The sequence below is a fragment of the Camellia sinensis genome, chromosome 2, assembly GCF_055761805.1.
Source record: "Camellia sinensis isolate YWXY chromosome 2, ASM5576180v1, whole genome shotgun sequence".
Classification (NCBI taxonomy): Eukaryota; Viridiplantae; Streptophyta; class Magnoliopsida; order Ericales; family Theaceae; genus Camellia; species Camellia sinensis.
Window position 1 is genome coordinate 100,112,827 of NC_138962.1, and position 27,005 is coordinate 100,139,831.

The 27,005-nt window shown below is 35.7% G+C and overlaps 1 protein-coding gene and 1 long non-coding RNA gene across 2 annotated transcripts; both read right to left on the minus strand.

Annotated features, from left to right (window-relative positions):
* Window positions 1-6,005: 6,005 nt before the first annotated feature.
* On the minus strand, window positions 6,006-9,220 carry LOC145820226 (uncharacterized). The gene is made up of 3 exons (XR_014361407.1): window positions 9,117-9,220; window positions 7,098-7,573; window positions 6,006-6,944 (listed from the first exon to the last, which is right to left on the minus strand). It is a non-coding gene; the product is annotated as an uncharacterized LOC145820226 (long non-coding RNA).
* A 673-nt stretch (window positions 9,221-9,893) lies between these two features.
* Window positions 9,894-25,582, minus strand: LOC145816203 (putative disease resistance RPP13-like protein 1). The gene is made up of 7 exons (XM_082912500.1): window positions 25,440-25,582; window positions 18,995-19,058; window positions 18,878-18,933; window positions 17,350-17,452; window positions 13,608-14,283; window positions 11,164-13,523; window positions 9,894-10,976 (listed from the first exon to the last, which is right to left on the minus strand). The coding sequence occupies exons 1-7, from the start codon at window positions 25,580-25,582 to the stop codon at window positions 9,894-9,896; spliced, it is 4,485 nt and encodes a 1,494-aa protein (XP_082768626.1).
* Window positions 25,583-27,005: the final 1,423 nt, after the last annotated feature.

Here is a 27,005-nt window from a genome sequence, read left to right on the forward strand (position 1 = left end):
AAAAGATCACGGGCCAAAGCCACAAAACAATCCACTAAGAAGACAAAAGGAATTACACAAGTGTACTCTTAATTACCTAGTGAATCCACGTCCGAATTAAACCGACCCCTATATGCCTCTTCCACCACGGTCTTCACCTTGGAATCGTCTTGCCCAACGTTGAATCCACAATGCCAATGTCGAATCCACAACGATGAGCCACTCCAGAATCTACCAAAGCTTCAGGACCAAATTCCACGGAATCCACCGAGGAACAACTCTCTCTTTTGTATAGAATAAACAAACAATCCTTTGATGTATACTTTTTAAACCATGAGTTAAATACTTAATTAAACACAAAAAAAAAAAAACTAGCAAAATAGCCCTAGAGGAAAACCCTAGAACCCTCAAAGAAGATCTGGAAGCCGTACCCTAAAATCTGACTAAAACACATATTTATAGAAAACTGAATTGTGTTCTCTACTCGAGCGTAGGAATGGCCGCTCGAGCGCAGAAAGTTCACTTGAGTGTAAAATCCAAACTTCCAGTACTTTTACAGACAGGTTAAACTTCTGGAACCAAACATTCTTCGCTCGAGTGCACAAATGGCCGCTCGATCCCTGCCATAGTCAGCGAAGTGGCAAACATGAAAGAATTAACTTCTGAAACATCTCTGCAGGGCATAATTCGGGTTGGATTCGCATCTAAAACTCTTAGCCTCACTGAAATAAAAGACTGAATAAAATTACAACTGAAAAGAGTTTTGTCAAACGGGATTGCCAAGAATAAAAACCTAACAAGAAGAAAATAAATTATCTAAAAATACAAAGGGTCAAATTTCAAAGAAGCAAATTATATTCTAATAGAACAAACAAACCAACAAACAAACAAACAAATCTTTTTTTTTTTTTTGGCCCCTGTAAATAACGAAAAAATTATGGCTAGATTTATATAAGAACAAAAATTGGGCTACATTTATACTTCCGTTCTACACCTTAGAGAATATAGAAAATGTAAAAATATATTTGGTAGAACACATGGTATTTGAGCAGTAATATTGACATATTACATATAAGTTGTAAAGTTAGTCCTATGTAGCCATCCAAGTCATCCACATTCTAGCAGGTTAGAGCATCCCATTCAGGGCTTTCAAAGAAAGCAAGATTTCACATTGATCAACAAAAGAAAAGGAGCAAGATTTCACCATTAATTATAACTTTAAAAACTCTATTTATTATCAACTACTCCCACCTCACACATATCCACACACACATGCAAACATACTTACCAAGAAAACAAAAAACAAAAACCACCCAAATAAAAAAAAGAAAAGAAAAGAAAACTATTTATCAAAAAAAGAATACAAAACAAATAAAGCATACTATGAAGCACAGACACCTCTTCTGAGGTCATATATAGGTGTCTGACACGCTGGAAAGAGTCGGACATACTGGGACACATGGGACACGGTGCAGACACGTTGGGACATGCTAAGTACATGTTAGGAACACTCTGAGAACACGTTAGGGACACGCTGAGGACACTCTAAGAACACGTTGAGGACTATTTTTTTCAACAAAAAAATATAATAATTTTGTTTATTAAAAAAATATATCTAAGGTTGATAAATTTGATAAATTAAATATTTGACATAAAATACATATTAAATATTTAAAAATATAACATATAACAAATGTATAAAATTATATGTTTTACATGTATCCCCAATGTGCTGTGTCCTGGAGTTTTTGAAAATTTGTATGTTCACGTGTTAGTGTCATGTCATGTATCCGTGTATGTGCTTCTTAGAGCATACCCATTTCCTATTTTGAACAAAACATACCTGCTAACTTTTCAAAGCAACCAAGGCCGCAAGAAAGAGTCCCATGCACTTGCAAGGGCATAGTTATGTCCTATGAAAAAAATCCCAAAAAGGCAAGAGAATTTGGTTAATAAAAAATAAATAAAATTAGCAAACAAGCTCAAGCTCTTTTAAAGAAAAACACAAGTAAAGGACCAAAGTTTATGATTTCATTAGCTATTACTGTAAAGTCTTAGCTACTCTATCTGTTAAAAGATGACATAATTTCTTAAAAGGTCTCAAAAGATAACATGAAGTTATAGACAACTTGTAACGCCCCAAAAATTGTAAACCTTTATATAGTCAATTTTTAATTAATTATTCACCGGTTTCCATCAAATAAATCCATTTCTCGTAAGATAATGCTTTAAGAAAAATATTATCTCTCATTAAGTAAATCTCGTTCTCATTGAACTATATTAAACTATTACATCTTATGTTCACGATACAAGTTATAGTTCAAAAATAAAGATGCCCTAATGGCGTACAAGTTTCAAGGGAAGCCACTTGGTTACACAAAAGGGTGGACATTCAGTCCTAGCACACATTAGCTCGAAGCTTCAACAAATAACATCCAATATGCCCACGTGCTCCATTCAAAATTTTCACAGCCTTGTCACTTGGGCGGAGTCACACCATTAATTCCTGAAATGTTGTTAGTGGGGGTGAGCTAATGCCCAATAGGAAATACTATTAACAAGACATATAAATAATTGAGATGCATATGATCATGCCATGCACTTGTTAGGATGAAATCCATATTTTCTCTTTTAAAACCAAAAATGTTCAATGCATGATTTACATTCAAAGTCTCGTCTACAAACATGGGGTGGTAAATACGCTATGACATCCTAAGCAAGAGCTGCAAAACCATACATACATCTATTGATTTATATACATAAAATATTCCCACATTTGCCAACTCTAAAAATGGCGGGGCGATAGGTACCCAAAACCTTCCCTCTCCACTTTCGCCGATTCCTGAAATGGTGGGCTTGTGGACAACCAAAATGAAGTTTTTCCACATTCGCCAACTCTATAAATGGCAGGCTCGTGGACACCCAAAAACCTTTCCCACATTTGTCCAGTGATATGCACAAGACAGGGCAATTGGGCACCTTAACTCCTAGAGCGGGTACCAAATACAACACACAACCCATTACCAAAACCCCGACTCAACTACCTAGACTCATATGCTATTCACCGCCCTTTCTAATACTTTCCAATCATCCACAAAATTTTAGGATCACAAGAGAAATTATGATGCACATGATGCATGAGTTTTCAAATAAATTTTCCCTAAGATTTGTTCAATCCACAACAACATTAATAATATCAACAACGAAAAGATTTCTCCAATCTCAACATTTATCAATCTCAATACATATACTCAAAGAGCTTCAACAATATCATATCTTAACACCATTTCCATAATCCTTCACCCAATTTCAAGATTTAAGAGTCAATTTGGCCAAACCCATTATTAAATAAAATTTGAAGACTAGGGTGTTTGGAAAAAAAATTGAGGCTTTCCCTCCTTTACACATAAAGAGTCAATATTCACCATTTCTAACAATAATCAAGGATATGCATAAACTTTTCCAAAATATGGAGGAAAACCACTTTTTATTCAACAATCCCACTTTATATGACAAAATCATCTCATACATTATTATAACTAAGAAAATATCAAATATATATCTCAAATCATAATATATCAAGTTAAAAGTACCCCTACCTCAAGAATGAAGACAAGAAGATGCAAACCCAAAGAAACACCTTGAAGAAATCGCAATCTAATCAGTCAAAATGTTGATCTTCTCTTGTTATTCACCTTTAATATAAGATCTATGGTCGATTCTTGGTGAAAAATGGATGAAATCAAGATTTGGAGGTCTAGGGTTTCAGGTATGGAGGAAAGGGAGAGAAGAAAGGAAAAAAGAATGAAGAGTTTAGGCCAAAAAGTGACTTTAAAGTGCCAGATTTCAAACTGACCACTCAAGCAGTCAAAACTTGGCTTGAGCAAAGAAAGAAAGCTCCTAGAATCTTTGAAATTCGCAAAAACCGCTTGAGTAATCAAAAGTTTGCTCGCGTGGACTTGCTTCTAACACAGTTTCTCAAATTTCAAATGGGCAAAACTCCTTCATCCGGACTCCATTTTGGGTCATTCTTGTGTCTAAATCGAAGCCCCGGAAATGAGATTTCCAATGGTTCTAGCCTTACATCCAGATTCAAAGTGTGGAAAGAAAAAAAGGCAAAAGAGTAATTATCCGAATCAATGTTTTTGGCTTAATCATACTTTACCATTATGATACCACCTCAATCAATATTCCAAAATGAACCAAAGAGGCCCCAAGTACAATAATAAGAGTGTCAAGAGCTATCCTACTAGTCCAAGGAATACGAAGTGTTACATAACTTGGCATCGATACTTTCCTGTTTTGCCATAATGCCGTTTTTGAAAGCATTATACAAGGTTTCTTTGTAATTGCAGCTACAATAAGATTTGGAAGTTGATATTCTACCTTGCATTTTTAGCACAAAAATTGATTCTTCCATCAATGAATGGCAAATATAGGCATAGAATTTAGACGAATACAAACAATGAGCAATGGCTTCCTAATTTGGCACCAAGCTAGTAAATGGTAAATGACAATGACTTCAATTTATATATATATATATATATATAATATCTAACAATCTAGTAGAATAAATGTATCCAAAGGGAAAGTCTCTCATTTCAAACATTTTTACCATGTCATGTTTGGGAGTTTGCCAAAAGAATTCTGGAGGGACAAAGCAACCAGGGATTTCTCTTCAGTGTTTAAGATGTTGGTCTTTGGTCAACCCCATTATCTGGAAAAGAAAACCATTTTTATCAAGAGACCATTTATTACTATTAAATGAATTTCCCTTTTTGATTTCTTCTTGTTCTTTGTCATGTCGCCCACTCCCCAACAAGTTTAAACAGATCAACATGTAATTTTGAAGAAGAAAAAAAAAACTCTATAAGAATATATTAAACAAAAAGTGTGTTTTAGGCCAAACTAGGTGGCTTCATAATTGTCAAATGTTGTCTAGCATACAAGGAGAAAGGTTTAAAAACACAACGTGATATTACACAAAGTTTTGCTTCTTGCAAAGGCGTGGAAGTCTAAATTATCAAAAGTCTTGCCTAAGTGTGTGTCTTAGGGAAGATTTTCAATTGTGGTCTGTGGAAAGAAATTCGTTGTCAATTTGCTTGATATATCTCTTATTCCTTTATCATATACGAGATTTTTCACTATGACTGGATAAAAGTAAATCAATATATTTAATAAAAAACCTCATGACATTTCTATAATTCATAAAATAACAACCCATTCCATTTAAAGTTGTAGTTTTCTACAAAGACAGGAAGCCTTAATTTAAATCAGAACATCCAAAGTACCTTGAGAAGAGCACAAAATCTTGCAATGTAGTGTAGACAATGATTATGAATACATCCAAAAGTTTGTTTCCACAACAATAAAGCCCTTTAGAACAAAAAGGTAATAACAAAAATAGTTAGTTGATTTCGCTATTTAAACTGTCCACATATCCTTTCTATTATTTTCTTCACAAAACACTTAGAAAATACATAAAAATATATTTTACAATTGGAAACTGTTAGAACAATCTTCTGTGTATAATAAGAAAAACAGAAACAAGTCAAACAAATAAAATAAATTTTCTTACAGAATTTATTTACCGAAAACATATTTAACAAAGTTGATGATCAAGTCGAGTGTATGACACTCTGTCTTTAAGATAGATTCGCCACCGTACAAGTGCTTACGGTATGATGGCATCTATCTCTCAAGATACAATGATCTTTGCGATATTGAAGCAGCACTACACTCAATTCTGCACAGCGAATCAGAACCTATGTTCTGTAACTCTCTCAATTCTCTCAAAAACTAATATGAAGAATAATGCAAGAGAGGACAAAAAAACAGGATGGAATTGAATTAATAAATTCTGGAAATGGGTTGCCTTTATATAGGCTGTTAGGAACCTGTTCGGAAAGGTTCAAACTAGTGCAACAATGGCAAAGGGTTGCCATTGAAAACTTTTCGTTTGAATCTGAACAGACACACCTATTCAGGAAGAAGAAGAAATAAAACTGGAGGGAATTTGAAAAAAATAATTAAAAAAATTCCTTGCAAAAAATATATACACAAATATCTTTTGACCCAACGCACAACCTTGACCCAACCCAGATCTGAGCCAGTGGGTATGGTGGTCACCAGTAGGGTTAGCTTTGTCTAGGTCCTCCCCCTCTACAAAACTTGGGTGCCCTTAGTGCCCAAGCCTTTCTAGGAACTTAGATTATGTAAATCCTTTCATCTTCCTTCTTGTTTCCTATGTGGGACAAGGGAATAACAACAAACGTAGAAACCCACCAACATGAGTCATTTCCAATGGCTCACTTTGGCGTCGATTTCTCATTCACCCGTAAATGGTTTTCACCAACCAAATACATAATATTTATCTTCACATAGCAATGAACAACTTTGCCTTTGGATCGGCCAAAAATAATAAGTGGGTTCCACTTAATTTTGGCTCCAAATTTAGCAAAACCTCATGGCTATAAACCATTTTCCCAACAGAAAGATCCTTTTTTTTTAACAAGAGTCGCCACCTTGAGCTATGTATTGTTATAACCTTGTAAGTAATCAGCCACATACCAAGCAAAAAACCCAATCATTGTGATTGTTCCAAATACTCCAGCAAATGAAAAAAGAATAATCTCAAAGGCGATACATCCATCTTTTGGCTAAACTCCTAGATCAAGAATAGAAAATTTTAAGCAGGGCATGGTTAGAACAGAGTAAAGAGGGCTTAATGACCAAACTTCTGCAGCAAAAGGGAAATAACAGTCATTGAATTGAATTAATTTGCACCTCCTCAACTTTGATTGAACATGAAGGATATTCGAACATGTTTTCCATGCAAAGATTTTCACTTTATGTAGAAATTTCAGCAACCAAATCTTTTTTGAAAATGCCCTTTCAAAACTCCCAGCATCTGACCTGACTTGTGTTTCTCTGCTTCACAAAACCATCTCCAAATGATATGCCAACTAAACAGAAAAAAGGCCATTTTTAGTAAAGCACCAAACCAGTATATCATAAGCAAGCCTTGGGCAAAGTGGGATTTTACATATCAACTCAACTTCAAAATCCAAACAAAAAAAGCACTGTTTGATGAAAACTTCATAAATGAGAGAGCAAACCTTAGCATCAGCATGCAAGAATTTTGTAACAGAAATAGGTTTGTAAGAGTAAGGCCTTGGAATCCATATATCTTTCCAAATCTTCATATACCTTCCATTCCCAATATGCCAGTGCAGCTCAGCCTCCAAAAAATACTTTGCACTCCAAATGCTCCTCTAAACAATGTCAATGGTTTACTCCTCAAGCTAGCTTTAGAAAATTTGAATTTGGATAGTAAGCAACCGCCAACCTTGCTTAGCTGAAAGAGCTTTATTAAAATCCCATCTTACCAAGCTAAATAGCCAAAAAGCAACTATGTACAATTTCTCTCTTCTTTGCTTCTTTCTTTCCTTTTCTGTGCTTTCTATTGCCTTTGATCATGTGGGAATTCTCAGATGTGCACTAGTATTTCTGCCTTCTTTGCCATCTATCTTGAGTCTTTCCATAACAAACCTCCATATTCTCCTGCAAAGTTGCAAGCATCCTCAAAAACTTACTGCAAGATATGGAAACAAGTCCATAAGTTGATAAGATGTTCAAAGTAATATACATGAACACAATTGTAGTGAAAATTAATTATATCCTAAAAGGCAAGCAAATTTGCTTAACAAAAAATAAATTGAAATTGCAACCAAGCTCAAGCTCTTTTAGAGGAAACCACAAGTAAAGGGCCAAATTTTATCATTTCATTAACTATCATTACTTGGAAGTCCTTTCATTTTTTTTTAGAATTAAGCTATTTCATCCCATGTTATCTTCTGAGACCTTTTAAGAAGTCATATCCTATTTTACCTGTTGGAGTAGCTAAGAAAAAGTTTGGTTTCAAAAGATAAGATTAAAAATTACAGACAACTAGAAATTGATACTGGCATGTTTTGTCGTAATACCATTTTTGAAAGCATTATACAGGTTCTTTTGTAATTTCAGAAACAGTATAAGATTTGGAAGCTGATATTCTACCTTACATTTTCAAGCCAAAACTGATCCCTTCATTGATGAATGACAAACTTATCCCTTTACTGATGAATAACATTTAGGCAAATACAAACTATGAGCAATATCTTCCTAATGTGGCACCAAGCTTGAACAGCGTAATCGACTATTTTTTAAATAGCCTATGATCTAGTAGAATAAATATATCTAAAGCTAAGACTCTCATTCCAAACATTTTTTAATATTTCATGTTTTGGAGTTTGCCGGAAGATTTTTGAAGTGGCAAAGTAGCGAGGATTTCTCGCTAGTGTCTGCTAAGATACTTTAGTCTTTGGTGAACCCCATCCGGAAAAGAACCCGATTTTATCAAAGATTAGAGAACTATTTGTTACTATTAGATGAACTTCCCCTTATGTTTTCTTCTTATTGTTTTCCATATCACCCACTTCATGACAAGTCTAAACAAATCAACATGTAAATTTAAACAAACAAACACAAAAACTCTATACAGTATGCTAATTTCTAATAGTTTCCTATATTTTTTTGAATATTTGCCTTGGATTTGAATTCTAAATAATACTCCAAGTAGGGTAGATGGTTTCTTAACTCCCTTTTAATAAAGGAAGCCTAAATCCCTTCAGCTACTAGAACAGATTACCCACATGGATTTTGACAAGATTACGTGTGGCTTTGTAACTGTCAAATGTAATCCAGCATGCAAGCAGGATGGTTTAAAAATACAACTTGATATTAAAAAAAAAAATCCCTTCTTGCAAGGCATGGAAGTCTTAATGATCGAAAGTCTTGCATGACAATGTGCAATAGGGAGGCGTTTACAATTGCAGTCTCAGGAAAGGACTTTATTCTCAATTTTCTTCATATATCTCTTGCTCGTTTATTACTTATGAGAGCTTTCTCCATGACTAGACAATAGTATATGAATATATTCTGAAAAGAAATTTAAAAAAAAAAAAAACCCATGATAATTCTAAAACTCAAAAAATAGCGACCCATTGCATTCAAAATTGTAGCTCTCTCCAAAGCCAAGAAGCATTGAGTTAAATCAGAGCAGCCAAAGTCTTTTATCAAGCATAATTTTGGCATACCTTGAAAAGAGGCACAAGATCTCGCAATGTAGCTTAGACAGTAAGTATGAATACATCCTAGTTTGTTTCCACAACAACAAAGCCCTGGAGAGCAAAAGGGTGACAACAACAATAGTTAGTGGGATTCACTATTTAAACTGCCCACATAGGCTGTGTTTGGTTTAGTTTTGAAAGTAATTTTGAAACACAAGACTGAAAAGAGTTTTCAAGAAACTCGCTCATTTCTAGGAATAAACTCGCTTTCAAGTGAGATCGAATCTCTCAAGCATACAAATCTTAAAGAAATAAAAGAAAAACAACTCAAACTTATTATTACTTTCTATTTACATAATATTTATTTATACTTAATAAAGATAATTTGTAATTGATACCAATCTCTAACAAAAATTCATATTTTAACAAATATATTACAACTAACTAAATAGAGAAAAAAAAAGAATATAATTATATATTTAATATTTTAATATATAAAATATATACATGCTCCAATATAGGTATGACAAATTTTGTGTTTACTTGTTTGTAAGTTGAAAAGTTGTTTGATAAAAATTTAAATATTAAACTAAAACAAATTATTTGATATGTATAAGATCAAATTTAAAATTTATTATTTTTTATTGTACCTTTTAATTTTTATATTGTGATGCTAGAGGATGCAAATATAATAAATCCTCATTTGTGATAAAAATCTGAAATTGGTAATGAGAATACAAATAAATAAATAAAAATGGTAGGACAGATTTTGTGTTTGTTTGTTTGTACCTTGTAGGTGGCTGCTTATACTTCGAAGAATTCTACATAAGGAATGTATTGGATGATGGGCCAATATTCTTTCCCCTTTTCACACTTCTGTTTCAGTATTGGTTTACATCGCCCGATGTCCAGTGACAAAAGCGAGGGAGGCAATCCTTGTTCTGGAAAGGTTGCAAGCTCAGGGCAGTTATAGATCGATAGAAGCAAAAGAGAGGGAGGCAACCCTTCCTTTGGAAAGGACGCGAGCCTAGGGCAACTCCAGATTTCAAGTCTTTCAAGAGAGGTGAGGTTTTGAAACTCCTCATAAGAGAGTCTTTCCAGACTTGGGAAGCGGTGGATGTTCAATTTGATGAGAGAGGTGGGCAAGAACATCCCTTCTTCTGGAAAGGACACCGTATCTCCCCACGGCCAACCTCGGCCATCAAGTGTGAGTGTTGTAAGAGAAGAGAGTTTATGCAAACCCCACTCTAATGGAGATGGAGGCGGAACTGGAAGTTGACTGACGTCGTCCCCTCTCAATTTCCCGATACAAAGTGAAGTGATGTTGGTGGGGAAACTCCCTTCCTTGACAAAGTAGGAGACCATTCCTGCTCTGCAATCAACTAAACACAGCTTTTGAAGCGAAGTGAGTTGGTTGATGTTGTTGTTCTCATCACGACCACCAAGTGACAGGGGCTCCAGATTAGAACAATTGTATATCTGCAATTGACTGAGATTCTTGAGATTATTGGCTTCAAGTAAAGATTTGAGACTCTTGCAACCATCAATTTGAATAGTTTCAAGAGATGGACAATCAATTTTGATCCCTTCCTCTGCAAAAAGTGACTCCAGATTTTTACACTCCTGAATCCGAAGTAGTTTTAGTGTGGATGGTAGCCCACCTCTTGACAATAAATATGTGAGTGATGCACAGCGAACAACCCACAACTCTTGCAGATTATTGAGTGTCATCAACTCGGGTAGGGACTCCAAAGCATCACACCCTGAAACCCCAAGTTCTCTCAGCATAGATGGCAAACCTTTCATTGGAAAAGAGATCAGACTTGCACAATTGCAGATTCTAAGCACCCCAAGAGATGTGTATGTGTGCAGAACTTGTGGCAGTTTCTTCAGCATTCCACACTCTTCAATTGTTAAATACTCGAGTCTCGTCATGCAAGGCAGCCCCTCATGTTGCTGCTTTTTTGAACCTTTTCCTTTTTTTTTCTTGCTCTTCTTCAAACAAGCAAACGACTTTGGGGCAACAAGAAATCTTCAAATGGCAGAGGGCAGGGAGACATAGTTGTATTCTCACCTTATTCCGCCACAATGTTAAGAGTTCTTGGCAGTTACTAATGTCCAATTTCTCGAGTCGCGTCAAATCTTGAGTAAACCATGCCGGTAGGAACACCAGTTTTTCAACACGAGAAATACGCAAAGTAGTTATTGAAGTCAAATGCTCAGATATTTCATTAGCCAGTAACTCTTCATCAGTTGGGCTTGGATCGCAGAGGGAGTCGAGAACTCTAACACGGCTAATATCCAAGGTGAGGGAACCAAGTTCGATCGTGTTCTTGATCCCTAAGAGTGCTGGAAGGCTTGGGAGCATAACATAATTCATTGACAAGGACGCAAGTGATGGCTGAACGAGGCTCGAAACATCAATCAATAACTGCGGACAACCATCAATTTTGAGAGAATTGAGACAAGGAAGATCATTTGGTAATCTTCCAACAAGTTTGGGACAATTTATGATGGAAAGCTCACTGAGATGACTGAACGGTTGAACTCCCTCTGTTTCAAAAGCAGACCAATCCTCCCATTCTGTCATAAACTCAAAGCTCAGTCTCTCTAGAGAGAGGAAAGGTTTGGCACCACACTGCTGCCCATAGAACTCACAACCTAGGCGCTTTATTATACTCATTCCTTCAATGTAAAGGTCTTTAAGCACGGGTAGTTGTCCAAGTGGTGGCAAAGATGTGCAATATTTACTACCTTTTAATCGCATGAATACCATTTTAGAGAATGAAACATCTCCAACCCAGTTCAGAAATTTTGTACTACGATACCCACTGATGGTGAGTCGTTCCAAAAATTTGAAAGGCCTCATCACGTCAAGCACATCCCTCTCAAATATGTCATTCTGTGAACTATGAGATTCATCCCAGTCTAGTGATAACTCTTTTACCTCCTCCTTAGACATTAAATTGGCATCCACTGCATCCTTAACACCACTGACATTCTCCATTCTTGATATGTGTATTGCCCCTTGAATATGTGATAGGTTTTTCAACTCTCCTATTTTACGCCCACGATCTTTACCCACCATAAAATTTGACAATGTTCGGAGATTAGTTAATTTACCTATATGTAGTGACATCTCTTCTGATGATGGAATATGCACGCCAGTCATGTCAAAGTGGCGCAAGTTCATTAGCCTCCCCATGTTTAGAGGCAACTTCTCAAGTTTAACACAAAATTTCAAAAACAAGACTTGTAAATTGTAGAGAGTTACCACCGAATCAGGTAACTTCCTAATTCGAGAATGGGATACATCAAGGTACCGTAGATGCTTTAGATCTCCAATGGAATCTGGTAGTTCATCAATCCCACAACAACACAAACGCAACTCACGTAAATACTTTAACATTGGCAACAAATCATGAATCAAGTACCTTGTTGTGTAGTTGAATGCACTCGCCGAAAACCTTAAGAGGGTTCGTAAGCATCTGGCATCATCGAAAGCTTTGAATTTTCTGATTCCTTCATATTCACTACCAACATAAGATGAATGTCGAGCTTTATTTGAAATCTTGTTCTGCTTGCCGCCCTCTAAATTTTTCTCCAACCTAAAACAGATGTCCCCTGCAACTGCTTGAGCCAAATCATTGATGATGTCATGCATTATGAATCGCAATTTATTATGCCTTGACAATTGGAAAAATGACCTAGACACCAATTCGTGAAAATACCTGCGGCCTACATCTTCTATTTGTTCTCCACCTTCTAGGTGTTCAATTAAACCTTCTGCCATCCATAACAAGACTAATTCATCCTTCCCAAATTCGTAATCCTTTGGGATAATTGCACAATAACCAAAGCACCTCTTCAAATGGGAAGGGAGATGATGATAGCTCAATTTCAGTGCTAGGAGAATGCCACTTTCCTCGTATGGTTTATCCCATATATTGTTAGTGAGTACCATTTTCCATTCATGCTCATTTTGTTTACATTGTAATAAGCCACCGAGGGCCCTTGCTGCTAGTGGCAAGCCTCCGCACTTGGCAACAATTTGCCTGCCAATTGATTCCAATTCTGGATGTTCACTAATATTTATATTCTTGAATGCATGACAGGAAAATATTAACCAGCAAACATCAGGTGATAAGCTTGGCAAATTGTGAAATTTAATAGTCATCACCTTTTCCACAACAGCTGCGATTCGTGTTGTCACAATGATTTTACTTCCATGTGCTCCAGCTCGCAATGGAGATTGTAGTGAACTCCACTCTTCATCTCTATGGTTCCACACATCATCTAAAATAAGCAAAAACTTTTTTTCTGCCAGCATGACCTCAAGTTTACTTTGAAGGTCAGTTAACTTTGTCAAATCGCATGACTGGAGAGTGAATGACTCCAGAATTGCCTTTGTTATTGTCTTAACATCAAACTCCTCTGATACCCAAACCCACCCTTTTAGATCGAAATGGTTTTTGACACCATCATCATCATAAATGAGTTAAGCTAGAGTAGTCTTGCCAATCCCACCCATGCCGATGATGGGAATGACATCGACTTTGTTTTGAGTTGGTGTATCTCTAAGAAGCAATTCAACAATCCGTTTTTTATCTTCATCTCTGCCACAAACAAAAGGATCATCCAGCAAATATGTGGTTTCTCGTCTCGGCCACGCATTTGTAGGCTTATGAGTCCCCCCAATAGCCTTTTTGACCAAACCAAGTTCCTTAATTCTTGTAGTAACATCTTGTAACTGACCATTGATCTTCTTTATCTTGGACCGAATTGCAAAATTGAATGAAATCGCTGTTGGAGTAAAACCAGTGCAACAAGTAGGAAGGAGGAATCGTCGTACCTTACCACTTGTGCTGGCCTCACCAACATCAGCATCTGCCATGATCAGCTTTTTGCGTAGAACTTTAGTGCCAAACTCGTCCAACACATCGTCCGCACCGTAAGCCAAATGCTGGAGCTCTTTCAGCCACTTATTGACAGCCTTGTCGGATATCTGCTTGTCCTCTACATCAGCAAGAACATCATTTATATCTTCAAATGACTTCTTCAGCTTCTTGATGGAAGTGTCGACACCCCCTTGACGTGCTAAGTCGATTAAATCAGAGGACAACAGCTTGTTAATCACAGCTTTTAGCAAGGGAGAGACGAAGATTCCCACCACTTCCATGTCTACTCGTCTTTGCTGCAAAAGATCCCAGGAAGGAATGTATGAAACAGAGCAATATTAGAGAGAGAGAGAGAGAGAAAGAGAGAGAGAGAGAGAGAGAGAGGAAATTCAGAGCCGGCCCTGATTGAATAAAGAATATGATTTTGGATGCTTCTCTCTATTCTCTACTTTTGAAATCATAATCATAGAGAAAAAATAATGGCCTCTCATTGTCAATGGCCCATTTTGCAACATTTTTACTCATTTCCTTTCCTTTTACTTGAGTGGCAGCTAGCTAGCAGGACTTTAAAAGAACAGCAATGCTAGGTGGCCACAAATTCTGTGCTCAAATGGCTCAAAACATCTAAAACGACGTCGTTTTGACAGTTTCGGGCCATTTGAACCACAGAATTTGTGCCACCATACATTTTCCTTAAAAGAAAATTTTGATAGAAAATAAAAACAGTTGTTAGAAAAACTAACTCCATGACTGTAATTGTTATTTCTAAATTATAATGAGAAAATTATGGATGAGTGATAGTTTCATAAAATTATTATAAATTTATGGAAAAAATAATATTTTTAATTATTAATATTTATAAAATTTACTATTTATTTGTAATTATTTTTCAAAATCATCCTGAATTGAAATTTTCCCAATTATAATAACTTTGTTAGAACATCTCTAATCCACCTTCTATATCTTTATATATGAAGGATTTATTCCTCCAACCCGTTCTCTAAAACCATTTCCATGTTATAAAATACAAATAACTTTTAACATGTATATTTAACTTTTATAAAGTTGATATCATTAAAAAGAGCAAAACTATATCTTTAAAATGAGTTTAATATTAAATACAGGAAATATCATTTTATATCCTAAATTATACCTCGATAACCAATTTAACCCTTGTACTTCTTATAATTTCAAATTTGAAAAATGTTTTAGAGCTCTAAAATAGCATTAATTTGTCTTTTTCCTTGTTCTGTTTTGTCTTTTTCCTTTTTTTATTTTATTTTTTATTTTTCACGCATTGCCAGCTCACTAGAGCTGCTTTTAGAGCAGCTCTATTAGAGCTCTCTATCAGCTCTGTTTCAAATTTACACCTAAACTATTCAATTTTGGATCAATTTCACCTTTGCTGTCAGTTGTCGTCTATAATTAGACGACTTTTGCTGCTGTCTTCATTCGAGATGTCATTTTACCCCAAACCGTCAATTAGACCCCAAACTTGAGAGGGCAAAATAAAATTTCAAATGAAATTTCAGTGCCACGTTAGCAACTTCCATTTGATTATAAAAGGCAGTTAACGAAAGGGGTAAAATTGATCCAAAATCAAATAATTTAGGTATAAAATTGAAATTATAAGAAATATAGGGGTTAAATTGATCATCATTGTATAATGTGGGGATAAAATGAAATTTCCTCTATTAAATATATTGAACAAAAATTTGAAAATTAAATATTTATTAATAAACAAAAATTATTCACTTTTTAAGAGAAATATTTTGGAGAGAATATTTAGAGAAGAAAATGAAGATTTGTGGTTGGAGTTTGAGTGAATAGTGGGATATTCAATATTCACTTTTTGAATAAAAAATCCTCTAGTAGAGAGCATCTACGTATATGAAGGATTTTTACCTCCAATCCATCCTTTAAAACCATCTTCATTTGAGAGAAGGATGGGTTGATTCTTCAAATATACAAATAGTGTGAAATATAGGAATGTCTCCATAACGTTATTTATTTTCTAAAAAACCAATTTTGTCCTCAAAACCTTTCCTTTCAACCTCTTCTACCAATCATTTTCTATTTTTTTGTATTTTTGGTTATATGTCATAAAATACAAATAATTTTTAATATGTACATTTAATTTTTTATAAAGTTGATATCGTTAACAAGAGTGAAATCAAACAAAAATTTTAATTAAAAATTTATTAATGAACAAAAATTATTCACTTTTTGAGAAAAAAAAATTTGGGGAAAATCTTTAGAGAAGAAAATGAAGATTTATAGTTGGCGTTTGAGTGAACAGTGAGATACTCTACATTCACTTTTTAAATAAATTCTTTTTTAATTTTTTTATTTCCATCCTCTAATTGAGAGCATTGGGTTGGAGATGCTCAAATCAAGTTCAGAAGAAAAGAGTTGTCAATATATGGCATTGCTAAATTTAGCACAAAATTTAGTAAAATGCCAAATTTTAATAGGAGTTCTTCTTTCATAATGTGGCCACAAATAATATTTTGATTTAAAATTTTGTGAAAAAAATAATATTTATGATGAAAATGACAATTGTGCCAATATCGGGATACCATATGAATATGAATATGATAATTCATGTCTTTGCTGCGACAAATGGAACAAGAAATGTAAGAAACTCCGTAGAAACCAAACAATACTTGTAAACAGGTTGAACCGCTTTACAAGCTTCTAACAACTTTGGTAAGGTGATGAATGGGATTTTCTCTGCATGGCATAAATTTTTTTTACGATAAATTACACGTTTAACTCTTGTATTTTTATTTTAATTTTATTTTAAACTAAATAATTTAATGTTACACTTTAAGCCTAGTGTTGATTTGGTCTTTCATTTCAAGTTAAAGGTTAAAATTGATAATTTTCAAATAGCTGTCAATTTCTTGGAGTGTTTAGACAGAAAAAAATAATAGAAATTTAGACGGAATGACTAAATTGAAATTGAACTTAAAGTGTAGAGATTAAATTATTCAAACTAAAATAATAGGAACCAAAGTAAAATTTGAATCAAGTTAGAGGGGGTAAAAAGTGTAATTTGCCATTTTTTTTTCTTCTTTTTTTTTCAAATGCAGCAATAAGATCCCTTCCAGTCCAGATTTTGGACTAATGGTGTTGTTTGGACCTATGCAGCTCATCACGGGTTCCGTTTTTATAGTTCAAACCATTCATTTTGTCAAGTACTTCGTGATTTTCTTCCATAAAAAAAATTAGGTTGATACGATAGCTGTGTTTTTAAAAATAAATCATATATTTTTTTTAATGACAAACACCATAAATTAAATAAGTTACAATTATTGGCTTGGCCTTTTTTTTTTTTTTGGATGAAATACACGACATACCTGACAAAATGAACTGTTCAGATCATCGAAACGAAAGCCATAATAGGCCACACGAGCCCAAACAATGTCCTCCAATCCAAAATCTGTACTAGAGGGGATCCTCCTTCACAAATATATGGGTCTCATCAATGATGGACCCAGGAGCAATCGGCCCCTTACGAGTTCACTCACTCATATATTAGTATTGGCTAGTAATTATTTTAAAATTATACGGATTTACCCTCTTTACGTTTTAAGAAAGATTAATTAGTTGCACAATCCATACATTCTATATCTATATATATGAAACATAATGCAAAAAGTATAAAATTAATAATTTGGGTAAAAAGATAACCTCTTAAAAAAAATGGTTTTGTTTCTCACAACTAGTATTGATAAAATGTGTTAAAATTGCTATCTTTTTGTAATTCAAGAGAAATATATAAAAAAATACTTATTTATATATGTCTTTGCATATTATTTGTTACTTTTTTTTGGTTGATAGAAATTTACGTTTTAGTCAATAATATTTTTTTTTCAATTTTGGTTAGAACATATTCAACCCGTTGTTAGAATTCTAGATTCTTCCCTATTAATATTTTTTTAATACTAATATTATTGATTACTTTATTAATGCTGAAAGATAATGGAAGAACTAAATTGTGAATTTCAATTTTGTCATATTTTTTAGGCAGCCTTTAACTTTTAAGAAAAAAAAGTAATTCTTTTTCAAAAAGGAAAAGAAAAAGAGTAAATTAGTGATAAATCTAATCTAAAGATGATATAAGGCATTAGATTCAGTGGACGTTTTTTATTGGTGAGGTCCTTTGTGAAATAGTTTGGTGAGAAGTTTTTTCATTGTTTTGGAAGAAAATTTTATTTTCAATTTTATCCCTTAATTTATTTGTTAAATTTTTTATCAGTTTATTTTCGTTGACTATCTGTTCAAATTTATATCTATCTGTTCAAATTATTTTCTATTTGTTCAAATCTTTTGTCTATATGTCAAAATTATTTTCTATCTGTTTAAATTTTTTAACTATTTGTTCAATTTTTTCCCTTATCTGTTCAAATATATGTCCAATTTTATTATTTGCTCAATTTTTTCTCTTATCTATTAAATTCACTAATCTTTTTTTTTTATTATTTGTTTGAATTTTGACTCCTATCCATTCAAATTTATATGTATCTTTTAAACATATCTGTTCAATTGCAATATGTTTCTCAACAACAACAACAACAATAAAGAAAAAAGAAAAAAGAACACAAAGGACAATCCCTATATGTTGAAATTGAATATCTCTCTCTACAAACCCATTTATGGGTCTCTCTCTTGCCAACACTAGTTCTCTACTTGCTACCAAAACACCAGCACAGAGGTTGAGTCTACACTCTTTCTCTCTCTAAAACACCCATTCTCTATCTCTCTCATCTTTTATGGCAGTGTGAGTGGGATTGCAGTTTATTGTGCCTGGTAGTCTTCCTCGACAAAGCCCAAGCTTCAACAGGTCATGGCATATACATTGCTTTTGTGCATATATATATAAACCATGAATAAGCTCTTGTTGATCTGTGCACTACTGTTGATTGATGCTCGGGTTTGATCTGAAAGAAACAACATATATGTATTAAAATACTAAGAACGAATTTCTTCCCAACTACTTACAATTTGAGAAGAAACAATATCAATTGATGATGAAGAATCGACAATCCAGAATATAAGCATCAATCTGAGTTTGAAAGTGACACTAAAATGCAAATTGTGATTGATATATGAAAGAGAGAAAATAAAATCAGAGTAATTTTCCAGCGAATCGTAGCAATTACTCAACCTACCTCTATATGAACAATTATATCAAATTAGATACCTACCTCCTTGAAAAGGTTACTAAGAGATTGGCGCTTGTTAGCATGGTCCTTAAACCCTAATCATTGTTGTCCCCTATTTTCGATCTCCATCATCGCCGCCACCTATCCTCAATCACAGCCACCTTACTTCTCCAAGACACTACCATTCCAACACCGTTGTTCATCTCCATGTTCAAAGGCTCTTCATCGCTGCTGATGCTACCACCTCTGCGGTCGCCAATCTATATTCTCTCTCTCTCTCTCCTTGAACCACTGCCTTCCGTTGTAACGCCTCGAAATAAATACTATAACCCATTCACAACATTAATAAATAACAACAATGATAAAGTAATTATCTTCCATTAATTCCAATTTCTTATACAAAATAGTAACATAGGCAAGTATACATTCAAAAGCCTAATCCTGAATCTATAGCATATGTTACATGATAAGGAAACAGAATGAGAGTTGAACAAATAAGAAGTGCCTTAAAGGCTTACAGTTTTCCAAGACAGTACTTGGTTACAACAAAATGGATTTAAATCCAACATAGTTAAAGCCCTAGGCTTGTATGAATAAATTCTACAAAATGGAGCCCTTACTTCCAAGTCCTCCCAAGCTACTACCTTGGCGGAGGCATATCATCAGCACCTGAAAATGGTTTTCCCACATAGGGTGAGTCAAAGCCCAGTAAAAATAATTCAACACAATATATGAATCTTAACAAAGATATAAGGGTGAAATGCATATGTAATGCTCATGACAAAACATTTTATATCCCTTTCCAAAACCATGTTATGCCAGGTTCATGCCACAGTTCAAGAATCATTTCCTTTACATTAGAAAACAGGGTAATGAATCACAATTCTAGGAATCTTTAGACAAGGGTCACATTTCACTGAAATCTTGTCCGTGGGAAACCATAAGCCGGCACCCATGTAAACGTAGGCTATACAAGTACTATTATTGCCATTTTACGGATATTTCGTCCGTGGGATCGGCACCCATGTATACGTGTAGTTTTTAGGACTTTCACCATGGACACATAGGCCAACTTATTTGATGTAACAATAACTTTCTCCTAAATTCACCCATTTTTCTTAAGACAATATATGTTTTCCATGTATTAAAGGTGTAACAATGCCAATGCAAGTGGATGAGAAAGTAGTTTCAATTTACCTAATCCTCATACAATTTCTACAACAATCATAGCTATCCTCCACCGATAGCCTAAAATAGATATCTCTAAACAAATAGATAATTTCAATAAAGATAAACTTTTCAAATTTCAAAATGTGAGTGATAATACATATCAACTCAATTTCACCTTTTCAATATCAGTTCCATTTATACAAAATCAACATTTGAGATTTCTAGGGTAAAAACCCTCTTTCCTTTATAAACCATTTCCCAAGGTAAAAACCCATCATTTCATCATATCTCATTAATAAATATCTATCTGCAACAGTTCCCAATAAACCATTTGAAAACCCCCTCCTATTGATTTCGAACCAAAACTCATGATTGTTCAAAAATCCATTTTTTCACAATATTGTTTTATGAAAAACAAATAACTAAGTTAAAACTCATAAGGAAGCGAGGAGAATCCCTACCTCGAGCTTAGAAGGCGGAAGAAGAGAACTCGAAAAAACTCAACGTCAATGAAATCACGAACCACTTGGCTCAAAAGGAAGCTCTTGACATGATCTACAATCTATTTCAAAGGACCAAGATGAGGAGGTACCTCTAGGTGAGTAGATCTGAAGATGTAAGTAAGAAAAGTTGAGTTTTGAGTGAAAGAGAGAGAAGTCACAGATGATGAGGGAGAAAGAGAAACAACTCATGAGAGAGAAATGCTTTTGGGTCTATTTATAGTGACTAGGTATTAACAGAATAATTGCTCCAAAGTCAAATGAAAAGAACAAGTCAAAATCCCCCCAAAGTAGGGCCCAAGCCAAACAAAAATCTGGAAATAACTCACAGGGGTTGACCCTCGAGACAACGGTGTCGACCCTCAAGAAGAAAAGCTGAGACACTAACGTTTTGTAGCAGATGAGGGTCGACCCTAGGAACCAATCGTGTCGACCCTATTTTGTAGTAGGCAACCCAGAACAAAGCAACATTGGAAAGGTCGACTCCAGAGGCCAACAATAGGGCTAGTGTCGACACCACTAAGATTGGTGTCAACCCCAAATTTCAGTAGCCACACCAAGAGCACATCAAGAAGTTGGTGTCGACCTCAGGAGCAGAACAAAACAAAGAAAAAAAGGCAGTGTCGACATCACCAAAGATGGTGTCGACTCTCGAAACCAAAACCTAACAAGAAAAGAGGGAAGGACGATCGCTACGGATATGGTTTCCCAGATTCAAAAGAAATAAATGGGTCGAGTCTAAATCAATATTGCTATAATCTCCCCCCTTAAGGAATTTCGTCCACGTATTTTAACCAATTACAATAATTATGGCAATTCAATTTCACCACCATGACCCATCCATCAGTCATTCATTCTCATCACCATGATAAACACATGCCCATTATTGAATATACAATTCACATTTCCAAAACATACACAATGTGTATATTACATTAACATGACAAGATTTCTAATACAAGTTCAAATATCGACAAATACTTCCCACAGACTTCTGCTTCACGTTTCCAAGTTGCTTCCTTAACCCCGTAATGTCTCCACAACACTTTTACCAATGGAATTGTCTTGCCACGCAAAACTTGGTCTCAAGTATCCAAAACTCTAACCGGTCTCTCCTCATACGAGGCATCCTCATCTACCTCTAACTCGGTCCAATCTAACACGTGTGAAGGATCTTGATCTGGCTCATACTTCCAGAGCATACAAATATGAAACACGTCATGAACCCTGGAAAGTTGTGGCGACAAGGCCAAACGGTAAGTTACCTCCCCAATCCGCTCTAGGATCTCAAAAGGCCCAATAAATCTAGGAGCCAACTTCCCGCTCTTCCCAAACCTCATCAAACCCGTCTAGGTGATATTTTAAAAAAGACGTAATCTCCCACGTCAAATGATAATGGTCTCCTCCTTTGGTCGGCATAGCTTTTCTGGCAACTCTGAGCCGTAACCAACCTCTTACGAATAAGCATAACCTTTTCCGTCGTTTCCCGAACCAAGTTAGGTCCTATCATAGGTACATCACCCACCTCGGCCCAACACACAGGAGTCTACAAGGCCGGTCATACAAGGCTTCAAACGGTGCCATGCTAATACTCGACTAGAAGTTATTGTTATAGGCAAACTCTACTAAAGACAAGTGCCTCTCCCACGACCCTTAAAGTCTAGAATGCAACCCCAAAGCATATCCTCTAGGATCTGAATGGTACGCTCTGACTACCCGTCAGTCTGAGGATGATAAGCAATATTAAATGTCAATCTAGTGCCCAAGGCATTCTGTAGACTCTACCACAACCGAACCGTAAAATGTGGATCTGTATCCGAAACGATAGTCATAGGGACCCCATGAAGTCGAACTATGTCACTAACCTATAGGGTGGCAAGGACATCCACTGAGTCACTCGTGCGCATAGATACAAAGTGTGCTGACTTAGTCAATCAATCAACTACCACCCAAATGGCATCATTATCCCGTTGAGTCCTCGAAAGACCTATAACAAAATCCATCGTGACATGCTTCCACTTTCACTCAGCTATAGGCAAGGGTTGCAACAAACCCGCTGGTCTCTGATGTTCGGCTTTCACTTGTTGACAAGTAAGGCACCTCGATACAAACACGGCTACGTCCTTCTTCATTCCCCTCCACTAAAACTAGTGGCTAAAATCATGATACATCTTTGTGCCTCCCGGGTGTACCGTAAGGCATGAATGGCGAAACTCTCAGATTACATATTCTCAGTAGGACTCCGGCACGAAAAGGCAGTCAAGGTATCTAACACTCGAGTTAGAATACACGTTCAAGCATTCTCTACCTTCCTACTAGAAATTTTCTCCCGGAGTGTTTCTACCTCAATATCACCCCGCTAGGCTTCTATAACCCGGTTCACAAGTGTAGGTTATACAACTGCAGTAAACAAAGCAGCTGACTCGACGGACTCTCTAAGATGCAAGTGAAACTTGGCAATTGCACCCAACATCTCCCATTTCTGGATGGCAATACTAGCTACACTACTAATGGACTTCCTACTCAAAGCGTTAGCCACCACATTAGCCTTCCCTGGATGATAGTGTAACTCAAAGTCATAATCCTCTATAAACTACATCCACCGCCTTTGTCTCAAATTTAAATCTTTTTGTGTAAATAGGTATTTCAAACTCTTGTGGTCCTCCCCATAAAGGTAATGTCTCCAAATCTTCAAGGCAAAGATCATCGCTACTAGCTCTAGGTCATAAATGGGATAATTTCTCTCGTGTGTTTTCAACTATCACGAATCATAAGCTACTACATTTCCCTCTTGCATCAATGCACAACCCAAACCTTCTCGAGATGTATCACAATAAACCAAATAACCCAATCCTCTCTCCGGAATGATCAAAACTGGAGCAGTGGTAAGTCTAACTTTAAGTTCATTGAATGACTTTTCACAAATCTCACTCCACACAAACTTAACCCCTTCCTCGTTAGTCTAGTCAAAGGTGAGGCCAACTTAGAGATTCGCGTTTCACTGCCCGATTGTGGCAAAGTTTGTAGAGTGCCTTGGGCACTAGATTGACCTTTAGTACTGCGTATCATCCTCAGACTGACGGGCAGTCCGAGTGTACTATTCAGATCCTTGAGGATATGCTTCGAGGTTGTGTCATTGACTTTACGGGTTCATGGGAGAGACATTTGCCCTTAGTGGAGTTTGCCTATAACAATAGCTTCCAATCGAGTATTAGCATGGCACCGTTTGAGGCCTTGTATGGTCGACCGTATAGATCCCCTGTGTGTTGGGCCGAGGTGAGTGATGCACCTTTGTTAGGTCCAGAGTTGGTTCGAGAAACAAAGGAGAAAGTGACACTTATCCGTAAGAGGTTAGCTATGGCTCAAAGTTGCCAGAAAAGTTATGCCGACCATAGGAGGAGACCTTTGTCTTTTGAGGTGGGAGATCATATCTTTTTTAAGATATCACCTAGATGGGGTTTAATGAGGTTTGGGACGAGTGGGAAGTTGTCCCCTCGGTTTATTGGCCATTTTGAAATCCTTGAATGGATTGGGGAGGTTGCTTATCGTTTAGAGTTACCGCCACAGATTTCTGGGGTTTATGACGTGTTTTATATTTGTATGCTTCGGAAATATGAGCCGGATCCATTACATGTGTTGGATTGGACTGACTTAAAGGTAGATAAGAATGCCTTGTATGAGGAGAGACCGGTAAGAGTCTTGGATAGACGGGACCAAGGCTTACGAGGCAAGACAATTCCCTTGGTAAAAGTATTGTGGAAACATCACGGGTCGAGGAAGCGACTTGGGAACGTGAATTAGAAGTCCGAGAGAAATATCCGAACTTGTTTGTTGATGCATAAGCATGTATTGAGAATTAATTTTGTTAATGAAAAGTATAAGCATTGTATCTGTTTTAACTTGTAAGAACATTGTATATGTCATAATTGTTTGAGAAGAACATGGATTCAATATAAACATCGTATATGTTTTGAGAATGTGGAATATTGTGGGTGTTGTATCACTCTTGGAAGCATCGTATATGCTGTTGGTAATCATTTTGGAATTGGCTAAAACATGGTTTTGAAACATGATTTGTAATTTCGGGGATGAAATTCTTTAAGGGGGGGAGGTTATAGCGACCCTGGTTTTGACCCGTCTCTTGTGGTGTTCCGGACTCGGGTTTGTATGGTTTGGATGGTGGTTTATGTCTTGTTTCTCTTGTCTTCCCCTTAATGTTGGTTATTGGGTTGTAGTTGTGTGTTTAGAGCAGGTTGGTTACTTGTTTTTCCAAGCCTTTGTTGTCCAGAATTTGGCTCTTTCGCTTGAGCGGGCATTCTTGCGCTCAAGCGGGCTTCACAAATTTTGCTCCACGCTCGAGCAGGAATTCGGGCGCTCAAGCGGGGACTGTGTCTGCAAAAAATACTGGGAGAGCGTATTTCACGCTCGAGTGCAAAGTTTCACGCTCGAGTGAGAGTCTGTGTCTTACACTCGAGCGGAGCTTTCCACGCTCGAGCATACCATGTTATAATAGATCGTGAAAGTGACATTTTAGATCACTTTTCTGCTTTCTCTCTCTCTCTAAAAGTCTCCAAACTTCCAGATCTTGAGCTTCTCTCTCTAAAAACTCACCTTCTCTCTAAGATTTCATCTAAATCCATTGAGTTCTTGACCCTAACGTCTTTGAGAATAAGGTAGAGGGCTTCAAGAACTTCGTATTGATCTAAGTAAAAGTGGGTTTCGTCACTTTTGGAGTTCAACCTTGCTTTGCTCATTTTCTCTTCTTGAGGTAGGGATTTTCGACACTCTAATATGGCTTTTAGCTTAGTTATTTGCTATTGTGTATAGCTGATGAGATTTGGTTGTGGTTTGGACAAATCTAAGTTTTGGGTATCATATGAAATAGAGGGGTTTTTGATGAAATTGGTATAAATGGGTTTGAGGTTTGAATATAGTTGTATTGTGCCAAAATAGTTGTTTTTGGTGTTTGGGTTGATATTTGGTAAAAGGGGGATTTTGCCCTAATTTGATTAAATCCTTATTTTGCATAAATAATTGGGATTAACATTTGAAAATGCGAAATTAGAAGGTTATGGTTATAAATGGTGATATTGGATATTTATTATCTCACCTATGAAAGTTTTGAATAAACTATTTATTTTGATATTGAACATCTCTTTAGAAATAATTGCATTGGGCTATCGGTGGAGGATAGCTATGATTGTTGTAGAAATTACATGAGGGTTAGGCGATTTAATGCTAATCCATTGTTGGTGTCATTGAATATGACCATGCTATAAATACATTATATATGTATGTTTATTGGAAGGAGAAAGGGGATGTATTCCATATGCACTTATGTTTATAAATATATTGTATATATATATTTGTTTGGAAGAAGAAAGGGGATGGACTCCATTTAAAGTAAGTTGGCCATAGTGTCCTGGGTGAAAGACTCGAAAATTTATATATAAATGGGTGCTGATTCCTTCAAACGAAATATCCGTAAAATGGCAGATTTGAAGTGTTTATGTATGTTTTGCATAATTGAAAACCATTGAGTTGTAGTCTCATTTTGGTTGTTGAAAGATAATGAATTTAACTCATGAATTGAGTAGCATATATGAACTGGAAATGAATTGAAGGAAAATGGAATAAGATTGGTCTTAGTGGCATATGGATATGCAGGCCTTGTGGATGTTTCAGTATCGGTATTGTTTATGTACGTGGTATTTATACCTTTACTAAACCTCATAAATTGTGTTAAATTATTTCTACTGGGCTGTTGGCTCACCCTATACGGGAATACCATTTTCAGGTGCATGTGAGATGTTTCCTCCAAGGCAATAGCGTGGATGGACTTTCAGGAAGCAAGAGCTTCTTAATTATGTCTTGTTGTGTGTATGTTTGTTATTTGTAAAGCCAAGGGCTTAAGATGAAATGAGCGAGACTCAATTTGTGTAACTAAGCAATGACTTGGAACGATGTAAGCCTACATGGCATTTAACTGGTTGTTAGATAGTGAACTCTGATATATGAAAGTATGTTGTTTCTCATATTTATTCCGCATATGAGTTATCTTTATTGTATTATTTTGGGGGTGTCACACGATCAATATCTTAGAAATTAAATCTCATACGCATTTAGCCACATAAACATGTTATCACATAGCATAACATACATACAAATATCTTTATC

Excerpts from the sequence above, each read along its gene's own strand:
- LOC145816203 (XM_082912500.1), bottom strand. The coding sequence starts at position 25,582 with ATGAGCAAAGCAAGGTTGAACTCCAAAAGTGACGAAACCCACTTTTAC. Across the intron at positions 18,934-18,994 it reads ATATTGTTTCTTCTCAAATT|ATCAAACCCGAGCATCAATC; the intron begins GTAAGTAGTTGG and ends TGTTTCTTTCAG. Across the intron at positions 14,284-17,349 it reads TGAACAGTTCATTTTGTCAG|CAAAGACGAGTAGACATGGA; the intron begins GTATGTCGTGTA and ends GATCTTTTGCAG.